Here is a 21,554-nt window from a genome sequence, read left to right on the forward strand (position 1 = left end):
CTAATGAGAGCAGAAGTGCATTTCATTAAGCCGAGTCTAAATGCAGGGACCGAGTCGAGCCGGGCTGAGCTGAGCTGAGCTTCGCTTTGCTCTTAGCCGCACTTGACCCAATTTCCCCATCCTATTGGCCCTGGGGGGGCGGTTTTGAGTGCGTTAATTGCTGGCACTGCCAAAGCCTCCGGAATGGGTTGACAGAAAGACTCGACTTGTCTTGGTTTTGGGTACGTAGTACATACGTACGTACAAGCAGATTTACTGACCTATGCAAGTGCTTGTCGGCAGGATTTGGAGCTCTTGGACCATGCATCTCTTACAAGCCATTAGGTATGCATTGGGGCCGTCTATTTATATTATAAATCCCCATCCGAGCCGCATTTGTGCTGCTCAATCATTGAATTCCTTTCGATTGCCAAGAACAGACCACAACAATGGGTCCACACATTTGACAATGCAATGGCACAACGGACACAAACACACCCATCTACATCCGAATTCAAAGCATTTTTAATGAAGTGTATCTAATATAGAAATTAATTAAACCCGGCAGCAGCCAACGACAGCAGTTTGGGCCAGGCCAAAACGACGAAAAGCAGACGATTCTTGTGGGCTCATGTGCGAATAGATTATACTCTGGGTGTAGATTTCAATACATTTGCCAGGGTCACCACCAGGGAGGGACCTAGCTATGGCTGTGCTGTGGGGGCCCCCATCGTTGCCTTCACAGGTGACAGCACAAGTTCAACGCGTTGAGGGAAAACAGCAACTCAGCTGGTTGGTTGCCACTTGCCCCCCATTCATTTGCTCCTTCTTTCATTCGTTCGTTCATTCATTATGCTTATTAGTATTTGCTGTCAGCGGGTGTCGAGATACACACTCACATAGAGAATGGCCAAGAGGGAGAGAGATGTTAGAGGTGTCAGGCATTGTATATTGTTATTCTGGCATATTTATGGCATACCATACCCACATACTTTAGCCCAGATACACAGCAGACAAGCTCATCAGAGATCTGCGTTTAAAATTAATTACATTAAAATGTCTTCCACATTCTCGAGGCCTTCGCACGGCGGCGTGTCTCTGGCCTGTATCAAATCTGATCTAAATATTAATTACTTGATGCAAACTCCTAGAAATCCGTCTCTAGAACGGCATCGTATCGACCATTTACTTCCTACTACGACGAGTTCAACAATATCCGCTGCCTGGAGGCATACACAAGGAAAATTTCACTTTTCTCCCTGACATGTGACGTTTATGGACATCAAATGGGGCAGGGGCAGGGGCTGAGGTAGGGGAAAACGCTTTGCGGGTGCTTCACCTCCAAATACAGCGCCAAAAGTGTGTGAAAGTTGCTCGAGAGTTTGTCGTGCAATTAGAGCAACATACGACGACGACGACGACGACAACGACAACGACGACTAAAAGTGGACGACGACAGCTCTGGGAAACTATGCGCTCTTGTTGGGAAATGCGTTTTCCGCTTGCGATGGCACAACTTGAATATCAAGTTTTCCAATCTTACTGCTGCTGCTGCAGGAGGAGAGTACAATGTCCATGGCCAGGAAATGGTAACAGCAGCAACAATCAGGCAAAGCAAAAGCAGTTTCCACCAATTCAACATGTTTTTTCGCTGCTTTTCTACTAGTCAGTATCGGTTTGTGTTCGGGTTTCTCTTCCTTTCTGCTGCTGATGCAAGCAAAATCAAACGAAATCGAAATCGAAATCAATTTCGGAATGTGCGTGGCCATTGTGGGGACCAATGAACCGCGCTCATCAGGAGCCATTGGCTCCCATCGTCGGGGAGGAGATTTGAGCGTTATGTAAGCGTAGGAAAACCCGTCTCGTCCACTAGTGCGACGTTTATTTTGTTTGTTTTCCATTCGAGTAGCACAAATACGAATAGAAGAGTGCGTGGCGTGAGTGTGAAAACAGTGTTGCATCGAAAGTTTCCCCTCTGGCTTCAAGCTCTAGATACACAGGGGAGGACATTGTGCTGACCATCGTATTTAATGGCGGCTATTGGCTCATGTTGCCATCAAAACTGGAGCACCATTGGCAACCAACAGCATGTTGTTTTGGGCAGAACTACCTGTGGGGCAGCACTGGCTGGGGCATTGGAAGTGAAAGAAGGAAGGATGTGGCCAACCGGAAGTACAACTTTAATGCGGTGCATCGAAATTGGCAAAGTGGGAAATGCGAAATGGAAAATGAAATATTGCGAGCACAACTGAGTGGAGTTTGAAGCGAAGAGATGGAAATTCGATTTACCCACAACTCTTGAAAGCGCATTCCATCCCAGCTGATGAAATCAACCTCTTCCACTCTGCTGACCTGAGCAGAGAACAATGAAATACATCAGGCCAGTTGTCTGGTTTAACGATCCCAACTACTATTGCATTTTTACAAGTACTCTACGACTAATTGAGTTCTAATTCGATGGGGCAACGGGTGCTATTTCACATGAACAAATCCGAAAAATAATCTCATAAGCTGTGAACATAAATCTACACATAAATATTCGGGCGGTCATCTTTCTGTCAGTTGAAATGAATGCATTAATTGTCGAGCAGCGGGCCAAAATGTGAAATATGCCTCAGAGGAGAGGAGGCATGCAATATACTATATGGATTCGTATTCGTAGTATAAGTTGGGACACATTCAACGACGAAAGAAATTGCACAGCAAAGATCTTTGAGCAGCGTTGAAACTTCGTAAACAATTTCGAATTCGGATTGTGATTCAGATTCCAATTCCGATTCTGCTATATACAGCTACACATACACATATAGAGGTGCATTTATAGTACACTAAGAGCATAGATCATTGCGATTTAAGTGCCCGAATATTTGCCAACAGCCTCAAGCCCAAAAGTAAACAAATATACCAATAAACAAATGAATCGAGAGGGACACAGAGAGGGGGGCACAATTGAGGAAGAGCAACCACCACATGCATATATTCCCAATTTTATTTGCCGAACAATTTCATTGAAAACAGGCACACCCATCGGCAAGGAACGTTGTGAGACGCGTTCAAACGCATCACTACTTATGATTTTCTTGTTTTTCATGTTTTACATTACCGATGAACAGACATGGTTATATCGACTCGGTTTCCATCTGTGCCTTAGTCGCATCAATTCAACCACAAATCTAATATACACCTTTAACTCGTCGAGTACCGGGTATAGAAAGGAGAACGATGGTAAAATGGGGAAATGGCAATGCAAAATGTAAACAGACATTGCAGTCTGGAGAGCAGCAATAATTCGAAGCTGAGAATTTCCGACACCGACATTATGTGGCAGCCCACTGCGCGTAATCAGTTTTCATTAATTGCATTTCGCATTCTGTTTGTGCCTTTGGCCAAATTTCAAGTGCGAAGTATGGCGAATGCCAGCCCATAGAGGATCAGATTGAATCGAATTTGATCGGGGAAGTCTTTTGAGAATCGGATTTGTTGCATAACCGTTTCCAGTGGAATAATTGTGGCAGTGTGACCGTTCTCTCACAGCATGGGACGGCATGATAATCTCAGTAATTTGCTTCACATGGGAGCTTATATAATACGAACACTATGGACTTGAGGCGTTGCTAATCTCAGTTTCATGACAAATGAGCTTGAAATCTTAGGATAGACCAAATCCAGTAAAAATCAATGCAAATGTTCCCCTTTCAATTGAAATCCAAACACCAAACTTGAAGGTGGCTGCCACTAGAAGATTGAAATGGTGAAATCTATTGGGACACTGCGTGTCCGTAGGATTGTGTTACATTATCTCCCTTTGTAGAAACAATCTCTGTGGCTGCTGCTCTGGCTGGGCGCAATGATTGGACCGCTGAACTTCCTGGAGGCCAGAAGCCACCGTCATCACTCTCACCATACACGCCGACGTACTGAAGTACAACCCAGATCTGTGCCTGGAGCTGTCCTTGGAGCTATTGCTGGAGCTATTCCAGGAGCTGTCCCTGGTACTGTCCCTGGAACTCTTCCTGGAGCTATTCCTGGAGCTGACCCTGGTACCGACCCTCAATCTCAAGCGCACCGTCAATCTCATGCAGAGCTGCCACCGAGGCAGACGGAAGAACTGTGTGCACCAGAGATCACCAAGGACGAGCTTATGGAGGTAGCGGTCATGGGGGCCACCAAGGTGATCATCAAGCAGGTGGAAAAGTTCAGCCCTGGAGTGCCCATAAACACTGATGTCGTTAACTCAATCAGCGAACTCGTTATGAAAGAGCTCTTGGCCGGTACGACCATCCAGGATATGGTTGATAAGCTGCACGTCTGGTGTACCGTCAACAGACCACCAGGCACTCCGGTTGCAACTGTCCCTGGTGCTGCCCCTGGAGTTATCCCTGGAGCTGTCCCTGGAGTTATCCCTGGAGCTGTCCCTGGAGCTGTTCCTGATGGTGTTCCTGTAGGTATTCCTGGGGGTGTCCCTGGTGGTGTTCCTGGAGTTGTGCCTGGAACCGTCCCTGGAACAGTCCCTGGCGCTGTCCCTGAAGCTATCCCTGGTGCTGTCCCTGGAACAGTCCCTGGCGCTGTCCCTGAAGCTATCCCTGGTGCTGTCCCTGGAACCGTTCCTGGGGCTGTCCCTGAAGGTGTCCCTGGAGCTGCAGCTGGAGGTGTTCCTGGAGGTGCCCCTGGAACCGTCCCTGGAACCGCCCCTGGAGGTCTCCCTGGAGCTGTCCCTGGTGCTTCCCCTGGAACCGTTCTTGGGGCTGTCCCTGGAGGTGTTCCCGGTGGTGTCCCTGGAGCTGTTCCTGGAACCGTCGCTGGAGGTCTCCCTGGAAGTCTCCCTGGAGGTGTTCCTGGAACCGTCCCTGGAGTAATGCCTGGAGCTGTCCCTGGGATTCCTGAAGCTAATCCGAAGCAGAGTTTTGATAGACATCCTCTGGAAGGGCCAAAGCCTTCCGGCCAAGCTTCCTCGGCACAGATGGGTACAGATTCGGACTACGATTTCTCTGGCAATGAACCTTGCCAGGGCGCCTCTTGCGAGACTCAGACGCCAACCAGCGAGTGGACCGACCTCAGCTGGCTGTGCCTGATCGAGAATGGACACGTTAAGTGCTATTCGTACCACTACGACGCCAACAAGGAGATATCTGTGGAGGAAGTCGAATCCATCACGGTGCGTCGCCGAACGGGCGCCAGCCATCGAACACGTCGGGGCAAGCGCAAAAGGTGGAGCAAAGGCTTAAGCTGGCGGTCAAAGCACAAGAAACGCATGTTGTAATCACATGTTGGAAAGACTGAGGCATAGGCACGGCTTCCGTGCGAACAAGGATAAGCCCGGCATACGTCGGAGCAAGGGCAAGCGCACTTAGGCGACAGGCAAATCACAAAATATTGCATTCAATAAAGTAATCCTGATGTGCGAAAGGACTTAGGGGGACGTTATCCTTAGCTGCATTCACTCCACAGACCAATCAACAAAATGGAAACCGGTGCGTTGACAGGGTTGCCGATGGTTAAAATCGTCAAACACATGAGACTGCTCTGGCAAATACTCGTAGATAGATGGAGGATAGTGGGGAAAGACACAGACTGGGTGGGGGCTGAGCAAAGTAAAGCACAAAAATACTCGTATTTCATAAACAACGCAGACCGCAGAACGACGCAATTAAATGTCAAAGCGCAGCGAAGGCATTTTGGTATTTGATTGCCCCAAAGGCGGAACAAGACAGCAATAAATTGCGGCAGCCTGTTGGGAGTCTGGCAAGAGCAAAAGCAACAGGAGCCGCTGCATCTCCATCTGCACCTGCCAGCTGTGCACTCTGCCTAAGCAAACACAGGACACGGAACACGGGACACATACATAGATATGAGGTACGAGATACACTCCCAGAGTACTCTATCCATCAACTTGGCTCAAGTTTGTTAATTTACGAGCGTAAAATAAACACTAACACACAAGACAAACCCCTTAAGGAATTGGCTGCAAAGCTAATCCGGGTACGCCGGTGCCTGGGATGAGCTCAATGGATGTATTTTGTTGCGCTGACTAATTATGAGAACTCCGCTGGAAAATATATTTGAAACATAATTTCGATGCTTGGCAGCATATAAATCACGCATACGCCATGCTGTACCTGGCGCAGATCAAGCGCCCGATTGGCCAGAAACGGGAATGCGCAGCAGCGTGTGGACAGGACGTTGATTTATGCACGCTCAGATATTCTCGTACAATTTTTGAAGTAACTTTTATTATGACAAACACAGCTTCAGATGTCTTGCCTCTGCTTCCACTTCTCCCTTTATATTTTTTTTTATTATTCATGATTTTTCCTAGAAACTGGCAGCTGCCAACAGCCCGCCCAGGTATCTGGCTCATCCTGCGACTTTTACTCAACATTTGGCAGCATCGACGGCAGAATTGATAAATGGCACGCTATTAAATGAACACTTAATGGTGCATAACGTGTGATATATTGTCGGCAGGCAGTGTGTCTGTCTGGCTAGGTATCGAATGAGCTAAGAAATGAGTCAATTAAGAGCCAGCTGACTGTGCACAGATCCTATAGATTCCTGCTCCGGCTAGTGCTCGGAAAACCTCAATTCCATTTCCCAACATCGTTTAAGCCAATGCCAACGGCTCAACGCAAATTTACTTCAGCTTAAAATCTCATTATTTTAAGTAAAAGAATGTAAAGGCAAGCAAAATGGGAATTTCCGCAGGGTGCGTGGAAAACAAAGAACAAAAATTATTACCACTTTTGCTTGGTCTGCTGCAAATTGAATTGATTTTAATCTCCATCTCCACATACACACACAACGGGAATGGAGAACACGAACTGGGGGGCCCAATGAAATTTGCATTCGAAATCGCTTTTCAAAAAACTTACACAGGAGTCGGCCTGCCATTCCCTGGGTCTCGCCCCGACTTCCCTTTTTCCGTGGGAGTGTGTGCTGCGAATTTAATTCGGGACCCAATAAAGAAAAGAAAAAAAGTTGGAAGGAAAAATTCGCAAGCACTCGGCCAACTTTGGTGCGTGTGCGAGGGATGATAAGACTTCAGCAGTAGCAGAAGCAGGAGCAGCAGTGGCAGCATCAGCAGCACCAGCAGAGACTGACGGCAGAGATACAGATACGAAGCTGGAGACGAGTGCCCCAGCGGCAGGGCGGAACCGTGTGTTCCTACCCACAATCTGCCTGGTCGCAAATAAACTTGAGAGACATATGAAAATCAGTTTTTGAATATTGTCGAAGGACAAACACAAGAGAAGGCTGCAGGAAGACTGCTCTCTGTTGCGTGCAGGATGGAGTATCCTGCTAGAGCAGAATTTTGCCCCTGGCACACAGCCAGGGGATGGCATGTCGTGGGGTGCCCCGGCCCAACCCATACCCTCGGGCATAGCATTAGGCCAGATATGTATGTAAATGTGCTGGGCATACTATCTGCCGCCATACAGCAGCAAATGTAGCAAGAGAAATGTAGATTTTTGGGTCATTACTTGCCAAAAGGAAATGTTGAAAAGAGCCTGAATAGCTATGAACTACACGCATACATAGAGTGGCAGTCCTGTTGTATTTCTTGCATTCCTGCATCTGACTGGAATCGACGCAGAGTCTAAATCTCGAATGGCCAGCAATCACATTACTATTTGCCGATCCATTCATTGGGCCAACTGCCCACTTGCAGCACAATTACCAAATCATCACAGCACCACAAAATGCCAGTAAAGTGTACAGACTTTGGTGTGAAAATCATCATCAAGAGCAGCTAATCCACAAGGCAATAGAACAGGCAGCTTGCTGACACATTCATGCACTCATATTGAATGCAAATTGAGGGGGAAACCAAAGTGCAAAGAGTCAGAACACATGTGGAGAAAATGAGTGTGGAAATGAGCAAACTCTGAACCATAGAGAAGCGAATTTCACATGAAAAAGGGTCCATTTATCATTGCTATGTATTTGTGTTCATTATCAGCTATTGCTGTTATTTCTTCTCAATTTGCCTGCTGTCTTTTGTCCCGATTGAGTGGCATTTAAGATCAAAATAAGCCGATTAGACTTTCCCTTCAATGGAAAATCTTCAAGCATTAAATGGAATAATTCGCCCAGAGATTATGCAATTATCAAATCAAATAAAACATTGAAATCATTCAAACAGGTTAAAGTTTTAACAGCTTAAAACTCGTTGCCTGAGTGCAAATGGAATTTCATTCACTGAAGGAAGCACGAGTATTTCGGTGGTAAATAAGTTCCTCAACGCTTCTCACCCATCAATTAAAAAACCTTTTTGCCAAAATTAGCGCACTTAATTAATTTGAAAATGGGTTCTTCCGACCTTCTGCCACGCCCACACACAAGCAAACTTCGGGTGGGAATACAAACACACGTAGTACACCTTGACAGTGAGTGAAATTTCAATTAATCAAGAGGTGGAAAGGAAAGGATCCCTATGCACGGCCACGGGTTATCCCGTATCTGCGCAGAGCTATCGAATTCGACCCACATAACATTTTCGCCCCACTAGAAAACTGTGGGGTTCCGTTTCCTTTGCTGCAGGTGGCGATTAGTCATTATTTATTTTAAAATCAATTAGTTTTCTTGACATGAGAGGGCGGCAGAGGCAAGAGCGAGAACTGAGAGAGAGAGAGAGAGTGAGAGGCAGAGCACCATAAAAGTTCACGTCTCATTGGCAGGGAAAACATTTTTGCACATAACTTTTGGCTTTGGGGCTTTGTGCTGAGTAAATACCCTTACACAGGGTATGTAGGAATGGGGTGAATGTAGGAAGCCCGCCCAAATCACACATTAATAGCTGCACCCACAAGGGTATCTAAAGCTGCGACATTTTCCACTGATTTGATTGGCAAACAATTTTCAGCACCAAATACACATGTCGACCAGCCCATAACAATAAAGTTTTGAAAGTTCAAGGACTAATCAACAATTAGCATGCCATTGGAAGACCACAAATGAATATCTATGATAGGATTCCAAAACCAATTAACTATTGAAATTCAGTGACAACTAGGGAAGCTCTGCAGCAAATGATTCATTCACTATTTGTACGTCCAAAAATGAGGAAATGAATTCTGCACAGATGATGAGCAATGTAGAAGCCATCAGAGCAGCAGCGTCATTGCTCGCCTGCCAAAAATGCAAATCCAACAAGAGCAAAAGTCAGAGATTGCCAGCGAAATGAGCAGAAATGTAAAGCAGGAAATTAAATTTACAAGAAATTGCACATCCATCTGAATGTTATAATAAAGGCTTCATCTCGGGGGGGGAGGTTGGATGCTAAGGCTAGCTGTCGACATCTGGGGATTAGTTCGACCAGCCTGCCTTGGCTTATGGAACACAATGCCAAAGTCCAGTAACAGCAACCAGAAATAAGAGATTGCATGAATGTATTTTATGAATGTTAAATGACTCAAGAAATGAAAAATCAGTGTAATTATTTTAGTTGCCTTGGCAGAACCACAACAAAAGGAAAGAGCTCGAGTGATTTGAAGATTTCCCGAGAATTTTCCAAATATATTTTCTCCTGTATATTCCCTGAATTCTCGTTCTAGTCCCATTACACGCGACTCAGATTTCCTTTTGTCGGGTGGCAGCCACTGTACTTTGCTGTCCCAAAAGGCCGTTCGAGCTGCCCCGAATGATGGTCAAGCTCTTTAAGCCCTTCAAGTGTTTGCCACAGCACTTTCTGGTGAACAATTAAAGCTCACGCAAACACATACACACAAGTGCCACGTGTCTCCCCTGCTGGGGGCGCTCCTGGAATGTTGTCCTTTTTGTGACGTAATTGCTGGCAGGCGGTGGCAGGCAACAGGAAGACAGCGGCAGCGGCAGCGGCAGCGGCACAGCGAAGCTTATGAAATTAATCAAACAATGTGGACTGGTTGGATGGATGGACGGATGGTCGGATGGGGCAGAAGCAAAGGCCTCATGTGGCAGAACAGAACATGCATAAATCAGAGACTTTTCCCATGGAAATAGTTTTGTTGAAACAACGTCCCCAGAGATTCGGATCCAGCTTGGGGGCCGGGCCCGGCCAAAAAGTCAAATGCCAAAAAGTCAAATGCTTTCAACGTCAGCAACTGTCGCTCTCCAGAGAGAGGGAGAGAAGACGGGGAAGGAGGAGTACAAGTAGAAGCGAGTTGCGTACCGCACAAATTCCCATACATCAGAGCCCCTTAGCCCGATGGCTGTGCAATATAATAACGCTCCAATTTGCATGCAGCTGCAAAGGCACACAGATGTTGCCGGTCGCTGCCAGTGTGGAGCAGGATCAAGTGCAACATTTATTTAAACGCATGTCACATGTGACGCCACGAAACGCCCTGCCTCGCCTCTAGGAACACAGAAATGTCCTGTCTCCAAGCAAATATTATATTTTAATGAAATTTCATTTAGAGCATAAGTTATTCTGCCCGCCGCCGCCAGCAGCACTCCCAACCACAGTCGGTGGTTGTGGCGGCTGTCCAAGGCTTTCCCATTACGAGCTGTGCCCGGACAGGAAAAGGCAAAAGTTTAATTGAATAAGTTCCCTTTACAATCCCCTCATCCCTCCTGTCAAGGAGCAGCGACAAGACTGCAGCGCTGATATCTTCTCGCTGTGCGCAATTAATTCAAGAAGTGCATAATTCACGAGGCACTCCTGAACCAGAGAGAGAGAGCTGCCAGACAGTCTGCGAGCATTGTAACCACTTTTCAGGCATTTGGCTAATTCAATTTCCCGGCCATCAGCGACGTCTGCAAGTCGGTTTTCCCATTCGGATTTGCCGTTCGCATTCATTGTGTTTTGGACAAGTTGCCATGTCTTTTGTCACTCGTACAATTTCCCAACGTCAACAGTTAACAACAGTTTGCGTATTGTGCAACTGCTGTGGCAACAGCAGCCACAGGGAGCTCGACTTTCGGTCTGGGCCAGTTCTACTTCAGGCCTCGCTAAAATTGTCGCTGGGCTGGGGCTAAAATTAAATGCTTAGTTGGCCGACAACCGCCGATGACAGTTTCACAATGTCCCTGTCACTCCATTGTTTCCACTTGCATCCACTTGGCTGTGTGTGTGTGTGTGTGTGTGTGTTCCCCATGCGTGTGGAGATGTGGCAATGCCAATTTACGCTCCATGCATCTTTGAGCACTGACAGTGGCAGCCGACTGCCAATGGAGACAAAACAGATTTTAGACAGTACCCCCCATTGGCAAGACTCTCTAAACTTTAACCCGCCAATAGTTGAACAAGTTTTCCACTTGGCAATTGAAGTATTACCCAGACAACTCATGGGAAGTAGCTCAAATATTAACTCCTGTATGTTGATCAAATGCCAAACTCTTGACCCATCTATGGCCTTGCATTTCTTGCAAACTGAATTCAACTGAACGCATTCCCTGAAGATATCCAGCCGTATTCATTCCCTTAGATTATCCAACTGTATCCTGTGTATCCTGAGTGCTGTCACGCTTCATCTCAATCGGCATTACTGGCACTACGTGCAATTACGCACAATGGAAACGACACGATGCCGTTGGTGGTGGGCTGCCAATGATGATGGACAAATTGTCACCATGGGGTGGGCATATGTAAGTTGAACAATCCCAAAAATGGCCAGGCCTGGCCAGGACAATGGATTGTCAGATTCAGATATGGATCGAGATGACCCGGGGATGGCTGCAAGTGGCGAAATGTGCCAATTATCGTCAACCAGCCACACATCAGACAGCCAGGCAGACAAGTGCAGCAACAGCAGCAGCAATAATAACAACAAAAGCAGCAGCACTTACACACACACACACATCGAGGAATGTCTCGCCTTCCTCCGACTAGGGCCACAAAATAATAAAGCAAAATTATTATCTGGCCAGAAATGTTTCAATACAAGAGACAGAGACCGAGCCCCGACAACAATGGCACCAAACCACACAAGATGGGAACGATAATGTGTGTGTGTGTGTCACGTGGGGCAGTAAACGTTTGGCTTCCTCAATTTGTGGCAGACTGTTGCCAATATTTTGTAATAAAAAAAAAAAAACGCCCACCCAACCCCACACAGTCCATCCCAAACCAAAAAAAAGGCACACAAGATGATGTGTTGATGGCAGATACGATGGGAGCTGTGGCATGCAACCTACGGATAACAATTGGAAAACACTCAACAGCTGAAATCGAGCTTTCTTTCCTTCACAATTGTCGATTGGATGGATGGCAACGACGGAGTTGTGTGGGAGGTAAAATTATGCCATTCAGCAACAGATGCTGCTGCAGGGATGGAGTTTTCCTTTAGATAGTTTTTCCGCTGCTTTGCTCTTGTGTTTTTCTGCTGATAACTTTCAAATGCAATGCCGCAGGCTGTTGTGGCATGGCAATAATGCAAAACATGGCAGAAAAAAGGACCAGAGGGAGCAGACGATGGAGCAGCAGCAGCAGCCAATGGCAAGTGGCAGTTTCTGCAGTTCAATTTCTCATAAAAGTTTCCCTTGACAGCTGAGGCAACATGGGAAGAAAAACGGCAGAGAAAAAATAGAGAAACCCCTACCAATTGTATATGGACACACAATTCAAAGTTGAGAATTGCATTTCGGCCTTCTGAATTTCGCTGATAAATCGGACTGGTCGCGCTGAAACCTCTAAATATTTCAGGGAATTTCAAGAATGGTAAATGGCAAAGTGACCCAAAACCCCGATCCCCCCAGAGAGCGGCAGCAGCAGGAGCAGCAGCAACCGAAAGAGAAACAGCACTTGCATTAAAATTAAAAACATTTTCTACTGCGGCGGAAATGGCAGTAAAAAACGTGGCTCAGTTACAGTTGTTCCACCGCCACCACGGCCGCCATTGCCAGAAGCAGCACAACTTCCGGTCCGTGGCCATTTTGTATGTACAGCCATTACGAGCGACCCACTGGGGGCACAATGCTTTAACGCGTTTCGGCCCAGCGCCCACTAGGGACCAGGCTCGAGGCACTGTCAGGCCTGGCTTAGAGGTGTGAATGATTGCCGACTGCCTGATTCACATTCAACAAAAGCGTAGTAGCCCCCGAGGCCATAAATATGTTAATCAAAAAGAATTGCAATTGGGATATGGGCCGGGCTTATTGCATGGTGTTGTGTGGCTTTTTTTGAGCAACTCCTAAGATCGCACCGCTCCACCCGCGTGCTAATTAACAGAATTTCCTGACAGTAAATGTTACCCTGCCAGGGCTTCGTCATTGCTTCCCACAAAAGTGATAATTTTAATGAACCCCTGCTGGCCGCAAAACGACAAATTATGCAACAAAAAAAAACAAAGAATGGCACACAAAATACATAAACAAATAAATAAAGTTGGGGCGGGGCCGGGACCTCGCACATCAGATTAAAAAGTAAACTTTTTAATAAAAATCACTTTAGCATTTCATTTGCTTGCAGAGCAGCAGGACGAAGAGGGGAGCGGTGGGGTAGAAAAAAGTTTGTGGTAAAATTAAAAATACTTTTTTATGCAGCGGCAAAGAATAATCAAATAATGAAAGGAAAAAGTCAAATGTTTTCCACAGCAAATAATGAAAAGCGCTCATTGTGGTTGAAAACTAAGGAAGGAAAATGTGGAAAGTGGTGAGAATGTTGCAAATGCAGCCAAGATACAGATAAAACGTTTACATTTATTTTTTTAATATTATAAAAGGCAAAGCCAAAACAAAGAAACCAACAAATTTGCATTTTGTGAGCTCGGGTCACAGAAACTTGACGAAAATGGGGCTTGGAAATACTAAAACTTGGCCAGGCCTAAACAAAGACTGAAAGTTGCTTGAAAGCCGACTGCACGCATATTTTATGTCTTATATTTTTTAAGGAAATCGCCCTGTAAAGTGAGTCCAAGTAGAAGGCGGATTCGCTGCAAATTAAACTCGAAATTGAATTCTGCTCATCATAATTTCCCCAAGGATGCTTATTAGTCAGCCGGTGCCGGGAAAACGGGCTACAAAAAAACAAAACCCCCAATGAATTGAATCGTCGAGCAGTCCACTCTGGTCTGCTGTGCTGCTCCGACATTTCCGACCTAAGTGCAGCTGAGATCCAGACTGGTGTTATTCTCTGATTAGGAAAGGGAGAAGTTGAGCTGCCCCCGACATGCCTTCAAACCCGTAAGCCAGAAGAAGGAAATTGACAAAAGGAAAAGCAAACCAACGACTGATCAACTATGCATAAAATCATTTTGGCAGGGACAGAGGGCGTCAACAATCAGGTGTGGTTGGAGGGCAGCTGAAGGTGCAATAACAAATGCAACAACTCAACTCCATTTACCATCAAAATTACCATCCAGCAACAAATTGCACAAAACAAAATAAAATCAAACAAGAACATGGAAAAATGTTAGCCAACACGTAACAGAAGCACGTACATATTTACATACATTTGTTTCTATTAAAGTATGTATTATCCACAGCGCATAACCACATTTATTTGGCCCGAAGCATGCCAACAGCCAACAAACATGCAACCAAAAATGACAATACAAATAGAATAAAACAGCAAAAACAACCCAATGAATCCATTACACTTGGAACTCTCCCTCCCCCTTATCCATGCTCGTATCTGTCTCTGTCCATCCCCCTCTCGTATCAATTGAATTTCGACTTTTTAGCTTGAAGCAAAGTAAAACTTTATTCCAGCGACCAGGAATGCCAGTGCCAGGGGGTGGCTGCCCGCCCATAAAATGCCAAATGCCGTTCCATGGCCAATTATCAAACAAACAGAGTAAACAGTAAAGAAAATTTGGTTGTGAAAGTTTCTCGAGCAGCATTCGAATGCTTTTACAATAAAAAAAACCAACGAAACCAAGGAATATATAACAAAACATAAAAGAAAACGAAAGGATAGTGCTTCAGTGCTCGAAGCTTTAGATACCCTTACACATGCATATACTATGTATACGAGTATGTATGTACATCCGCATCTAGCTGTTAAGATTCGGAAAGTCCTTTACTACTGACGCAAATACTAATGCCTGGGTATAACCACTAAAAGAAGCAACTGGCGAAACGCCAAAAGTTTCTCCAACTCCCCACAGTATTTGCTGCAAAGAAAGTTCGCATAGGGGTTGGGTGTGGGCGGTGTAGAGTTAGAAGTCAACCCCCAAGACCCTAATTGAAACCTAGGCAACGACGAGAACTTAAACTTTTGCGTAAAATGCAATTAAAAGCAGCAGCCAAGCATCAGTTAGAGACGGATTTTTACTTAATCTTCCGAATCAGTTTGTCCCAAAGCTCCCCATCCAGACAACTCAGGCAAAAGGAATAGCAACAGCAGCAGCACCACCACTACCACCAGAAGCCACATCCAAGTTCCAAGTTCCAGCAATTGTTGTTTCGGTGTGGGAAAAACTTTATGCCTGGCCTAATGCAAAAGCAAACCAATTCCAAATCTTATTTACGCAGAAAATTAAACATCAACTGAGAGCGGCGCAGGGCACAGAGATTTTTGTCTGGCTAAAATTATAAACGAGCAACAGCAGCGCCCTCGGGGCCAGGTTACATAAGTTTTGATAACCAGAAGGAGCGGGCGGAGCAACAGCAGGCAGGCAGGAGGCTGTTTTTTACTATACTTTATAGTTTGCTGTTTTGAGATAATGCAAAAGTTGTAACTAGATGCGTCCTTGAGGCGTTTCAGTTTCCTTCAGTTCTTCCGTTCCATGAGGTTGCTTGGGTAGAACAACTTTTACGCCAAAGATCGATAAGTAATAAAGTGTGGAGAACACATAAGTCCATTCTGAATTAGCCAGCAGCCAGCCTCTCTGGCTGAAAAGTCTTAATTAAGGGATTAATTTTATATTGAATTCTCAGCCCTGTACGATGGATAATTTATCGAGAATTGTGGTGGCAGCAGCCGACATTTATCATTATTGGCCAAAAGAAAACCCACACAGAAAATAAAACTTTCTCAGCCTTCCGGCTAATTTGAGGCAAGGAAAACGTTTCAGTTGGCTTTCGTTCAGAATTTCACACTTGGATTCTCGCAATTGAAATTGAAATGCTGCAAATGCCTGAAATGCCATAAAAAAAAAATCAATTAATTTTCCACTTTACAAAGAGAGAGAGAGGGAGCGGAAGCAAACGAATCGATTGCCTGGCAGGCCACAAAGTCCACAACGAAATGAAGACACATGTTCTTCGGAAAATATTGAGCCAGGCTCTACTTTCCTCTCCTGCCATTTCGCATTTCCCCACATCCTACATATCTCATTTCCTTTGCAGTTTTCTGGCGTTGACACCAGACAATTTTCTGCAAGGCAATTGGAAAACACTCAAGACGGTGCCTGGCGGCTGGGCACTCTCGCTTTGGATGTCCTGGGCCCAACACACATCACACCAGACCCAGTCACGTTTTAGGGCCCGCACTTGTCTAGCATTCGATTATTTGTTGACTCAAAATTGTTAGCTCTTGTACCTCTCTCTTACCCCCGCACCATTTCTGTTAATAGAATTTTCCAGGCACACGAAATTGGGTCGAGAGTGTGCTTCTCTCAGTCCCATAACCTAGTTAATTATGATGAGATCTTTTTTTCTCTTCTCCTCCTAATTGCGCATACATATGTCGCCAGCTTATTCGTTGAAAAGATGACAAAAACAACTATGACGATTGCAACCGTAAGTGGCAGCAATTAGAGAGGAACTTTTCAGCCAGCCAGGTGTTCTTTCTGCTGCACAGAAATGCGAAAACGGGTGGGGGCGAAAGGTCAGGTCGGACTGATTTTCTTAGAGACATTCCAAACGGATAGCCGTGTAGGTATGTAGGTAAACATATCGAAACAAACAAACGAACAACGAAACGCATAAATAATTGAAATATGTGTTTGAGCACACACACAGAAAACACACACACCAAAATCATTTGGAGTTCTTTAGACAAAAATGACGAATGTGATAGTTCTGTAGGGGTCTGTAGGCGTTGGATGTTCAGGCGAATGGATAGATAGATATTTTGTTGAGGTTTTTGGGTGGGGGTTTGGGTACAACATTTGTCAGCTAAACAGAAACTACAAATGAATAGGCGCCTTCTACTCACTGTAGGGCTGAGGTCGTGTACCGTATAGGGGCTCCTGCAGTAATGGCGAGCGACCATTTCCGATATCCTTAACTGAAATGAGACAAGAGCAAAATGGCAAACAGATTGCGCGTGATAAATGTTTCCACAAATTTGTTGAATTTCTGTTTGGGTTTTTTGGTTGGTTTTTGCTGGTTGGGTTTGTTGTTGATTGTTTGGTTGGTTGGTTGTTGTTGTTGTTGTTTTGTTGGTTGTTGATTGATTTGATTTGATTTGGTATCGCTGTTTGTGGTTGTGTGTATGCTGTGTAGGCGATGTTTCTTCATTAACATTCTCCACCTCTCTCTCTGGTTTGTGATTTCATTCATTTGTTTGCTCTCTACTAACTAGGCAAAAACACAATTGTTCTCAGTGTACATAGCATAGATGGTGTCTGAGTGTGTCTGTGTGTGTGCTTGACCTCACAGATGTAACAGAAACAAAACCAAAAACAAAACCAAATGAGAATAAATAGAGGAGACAAAAAGAAAAGAACATCCTTCGCATATCGGGAATCGAAACCCGTGTCTCTTTGGGACCAAATGCGACCAGTGAAAGGTCTACTTTTCCGCACCCTGTTCCCGGCATACTTAGAATAAAAGGTAGCGGAGCACATAAATCCAAATTCACGCTAATGTTGCCGCTTTCTTCAGCTGCTACCACCCGACGTGTGTTGTTCAGTGCCTTGAATGCCAATGAATCAGTTTTTATATACACATAAAATACTTATAGTAAAGAGGAAAGAGGAAAGAGGAAAGAGGAAAGAGGCAAACCACACACAACAAATTGGATTTCAGTGTTGAGGCAGGTCAGAGTCAGGAACAAGGGGGGGAGGATGGGATGGGCATGGGAAGTCGACTAATAAAATTCATTCAAAAAGCGAAACAAAAAAGCAAATGCCGAACACTACATCTAAAGTGGATTAATTTATGACAGCCGAACATTTTAGCGAAATGAACAGAGCACGCAGCAGCCCTTCCCCAACCCCTACCCCTACACCACCGTCACATACGTCACCAGCTGAGATAAAAGGCGACAGGCACATAAATCAAGAGCTTTTTGAACAAGATTATCGAGCTATTTACGAGAGACAAAGAAAAATACATATACAAGGAGAATGGCAAAGAGTGCCATCAAGCGTGGAATAGATCAAGAGATAACATAACCCCCCACCCCGAATATGTGTGTCTACAAATATACATAAATATGTATATGGTCAGGTTGATTCTGGCACACTTTTTCGCGCGACCATTCACACGCTCCATTCGAGTGCACTGTCAATGTTTCAGGGCCAACTTCTAGTCCGGTGCCTGACCAAAACAGCAGCCAATCATTCAATGGCGACCCCAATAGACTGCATATAGCAATCGTATAGCTAATGGTGCGACGAGTGGCTCAGAACCTGTTTTCAAAATATATTTATTTACTTATTTTCGCTGTTGATTGCCCCCCAGCGACTGTTATTTTTCGGCTCGACCAGCGTTGTGCAATTAATTTTTATGTACAGCATTTTACGTTTGTTTTATTGACTTTTTATGGCTAAATGGGGCTAATGATTTACATCGTACACCGATTACCGATACGCGGGCAGTTTTCTTTGTTTTATTTTCCATCCATCCAACCCCACGTGCACCAGAAAAGGATCACAACAATCCATTAACGGAGTAGTATTCATACTAGTCTTAAACAATACATACAATACGCGTATATTTGTGCTTAGATTTGACAGATTTGCTCGTCGGTTTCGGATCGGATCGGATCGAATCGAATCGTTTGGCACTTACAAGCTATGAAATTGTATGGTACTTAGACATAGAGTTAGATTAGAGTGCTTCAACTGACTCACCTCCGGCACACAGTCGCTGCGTAGTTGAGACGCCGACGCCTCTCTTCTCTTCTCCGTACCACCACTCATGGAAGGCCCTCCCCTCCCCTCCCCGTTCGCAAATTGGGAGGAAAGGTTTGTGCCCGGAGCGTAGGAGTATGCTTAGGCGGAGGCAACGGGAACTACTCGTACAGACAAGACATACACATACTCGTACCGACCGACTAATACCACTCACTAATACATACATAGTACTTGCCCCGGGAATCAGTAGCAATAATTATAACACGAGAATGGTATAGGCTAGGGCTTTACATAGCTTTGAACAGATCCCAATGGTAAAATTCGTGAACAAAAATTAAGATATAATTCAAATTTGAATTGAAATTTTGTGGTTCATGGTATGACAAATAGAACACAAAATTATATATATACTACACGATATATATATATATAATATATGGATGGATGTTAGCAAAAAGTTCTAATTTGATATTGTTTTGATTTTTCTTATGGGGGTTCTTCTCTCTCATTGTATACGTCGGATTGTCAGTCAACACATCAGGCCACAGCAACAACCACATTTACATTTGCCAACATATGTATGTATGTTTATACGGTAGTACATATATCATGGTTATCCGATGATATCGGTCTCAATTGGTTTCAGTTTTATGCAACAAAATTCAAAAACATTCGTTTGTTCGTTCGTTTGTTCCGCCTCAGCCGGCGGCAGTCAAACAACGTTTCAAGGATCTGTTCAAATACGATTTCGGCTTATAACGACTACTAATTGCTGGGATAGTAGTAGTAATAGTAGTAGTAGTAGTGGTATTGGTATTGGTATTGGTAGTAGCACTAGTGGTAGTATCTGTTAGGATGGTAGTAGTGGAGGATCTATGCTTTGATTTTGATCCCGCGTTGTATCGCTGCCTCTGTTCATCCTTATCCACTTCGATATTCTCCATATCCATAAACTCCTTATCACCTTCATCCTCATCCTTATCCATATTTTCCATATACGGATGATCATCATCAAGATCAAGTCCAACAACAACCATTCTGGATGCGTCGGTGTCGCTGCCAGTGCCAGTGCCAGAGCCAGTGCCATGCATCTGCATCTGCATCTCTCCTGCACACAGACAAACACAAGCGAGATAGAGATAGATAGTAGATAGTGTTGGGTTGTGATATTTTACTGATTTTTTTACTGGGGGTTTTTTTTGTTTGTTTGTTTGGTTTTTACTTATTTTGAGTAAGAGAGATAGATAGTGAGAAAGAGAGAGAGAGAGAGAGAGAGAGATAGATAGAGAGACAGTGAGAGTTCTTGCAAAGTTTCGGTTTTTGTTGTGATGCTTTTGGTCCTGCCCAAAGAGTTTTATTTATTGTCTATATATAAATATCTATCTATATATTTTCTTGTTTATTTTTGTATGGTAATTGTTTTTTTAGCATTTTCGTGGTTTTTGAATTTTATATTTTTTTGGATTGATTTGTTGTATAGATTGCATAAAATTGAATGGTATTTTTCAAAAGAATTTGTCAGACTTTGAATTTTCTGGAATTAATTTTTGTTGGTGCATTCTTGCAGAGATATTAGATTATATTTTTCTGTTGTTGTTGGTTGCATTCTGTTGTTGTTGTAGCTGTTGTTGTTGTAGTAATTGTAAGTAGTTGTTGTTGTAGTTGTAATACTTTTTTGGGAGGGTGGGGCAATATCTAAATAAAGTACATCAATATATATATATTTTTGTTTCCGGAACTTTCAACGCACCCAGAGAGACGCACACAAACACAGCAAAAGGTTTAAGCAAGTTTTTGTTTTCTTTCTCAATACATTGCAGTAGTAGACAGATAGATTACTGGCTGTACCTTTCACTTGGTTCGGATTCTTGGTGGGGCTAGTATTGTATTGTGGATTCGAAATTAGTTCGGTTGGCGTGGCAGGCAAGGCAGGCAGAGGGGGTTTTGCACGGGTTAAAGGCTGTAAGGAGTAAGAGGATGGAGCTGTTCTGACCGCACGCAGTGGTTAGTGGATAGATTCGATTGGGTACGGGGGGGGTACTCGTATTCATTCAGTATTCAGTATTCGGTATTCAAACTAAGCTTTATCCGTGTGTTGCTGATAGTTTTTTCTTGGCGTTGTTATTGGTATTATATTCAAGATACTCGACAGACTTCTTGCAAAAATAAAACAAATCATTAAATAAAAAATATGTATACAAACAAAAAAACACGTTTCTTAGTCGGAATCTGTTTGTTAGTGAGTTGGTGGTTTTGGTTAGATAGCTGAGCACACTGGAGTACACACTCCAGTGTGTCCCCTCTCTCTCTGTTCTGGATCTCTCTTTGTACAAATGGTGCAGGGGTGTTGACTGTTTCTGGTTTTATTTTTGTTAAAATTAATGTTTGCTGTAGCATATAAATATATTGATTTGGCTGTAGTTGTTCTTGTATTGGCTGTTGTTGTTGAATTCTCTTCTCTTTTTTTTTGTGGGGGGTTTCTGAAGCAGAGACAGACTCTCTTTTTGGTGGCTGTTGTTGCTGGGCTTGATGTGGCTGTGGCTGTGGCTGTTTCTTGTTGTTCTTGTTGTGGTGGTGATTCTTGTTCTTATGTTACACAATGTTTCAATGTTTTGTGTTCTTTGGTCGTATCCTATATTACAAGTGTGTTTCATATTTTAGGTTTTTAGTAGGTTTTTAGTAGCTGTT

General features: G+C 44.2%; 2 protein-coding genes across 18 annotated transcripts in view; one reads left to right on the forward strand and one right to left on the reverse strand.

Moving 5' to 3' along the window:
- Positions 1-21,554, reverse strand: part of LOC117592453 (heterogeneous nuclear ribonucleoprotein L) — a 99,053-nt gene that overhangs the window by 22,197 nt on the left and 55,302 nt on the right. For 4 of the 17 annotated variants that reach the window (XM_034286218.1, XM_034286217.1, XM_034286231.1 and 1 more), the window contains one exon: positions 17,000-17,071. The exons of 7 other annotated variants lie outside the window; for them this stretch is intronic. In XM_034286218.1, the coding sequence (XP_034142109.1) occupies positions 17,000-17,071 (72 nt within the window). Of the gene's footprint in view, positions 1-16,999; positions 17,072-19,325; positions 19,975-21,554 lie in introns of those variants that run through there. 6 more of the 17 variants (XM_034286221.1, XM_034286220.1, XM_034286226.1 and 3 more) reach the window with 3 other exon arrangements.
- Positions 3,679-5,443, forward strand: LOC117592454 (elastin). Its single transcript, XM_034286236.1, has 2 exons — positions 3,679-3,730; positions 3,791-5,443. The coding sequence occupies exons 1-2, from the start codon at positions 3,728-3,730 to the stop codon at positions 5,237-5,239; spliced, it is 1,452 nt and encodes a 483-aa protein (XP_034142127.1). The 5' UTR covers positions 3,679-3,727; the 3' UTR covers positions 5,240-5,443.

The sequence above is a fragment of the Drosophila guanche genome, unplaced genomic scaffold (genome assembly GCF_900245975.1).
Source record: "Drosophila guanche unplaced genomic scaffold, DGUA_6, whole genome shotgun sequence".
Lineage (NCBI taxonomy): Eukaryota > Metazoa > Arthropoda > Insecta > Diptera > Drosophilidae > Drosophila > Drosophila guanche.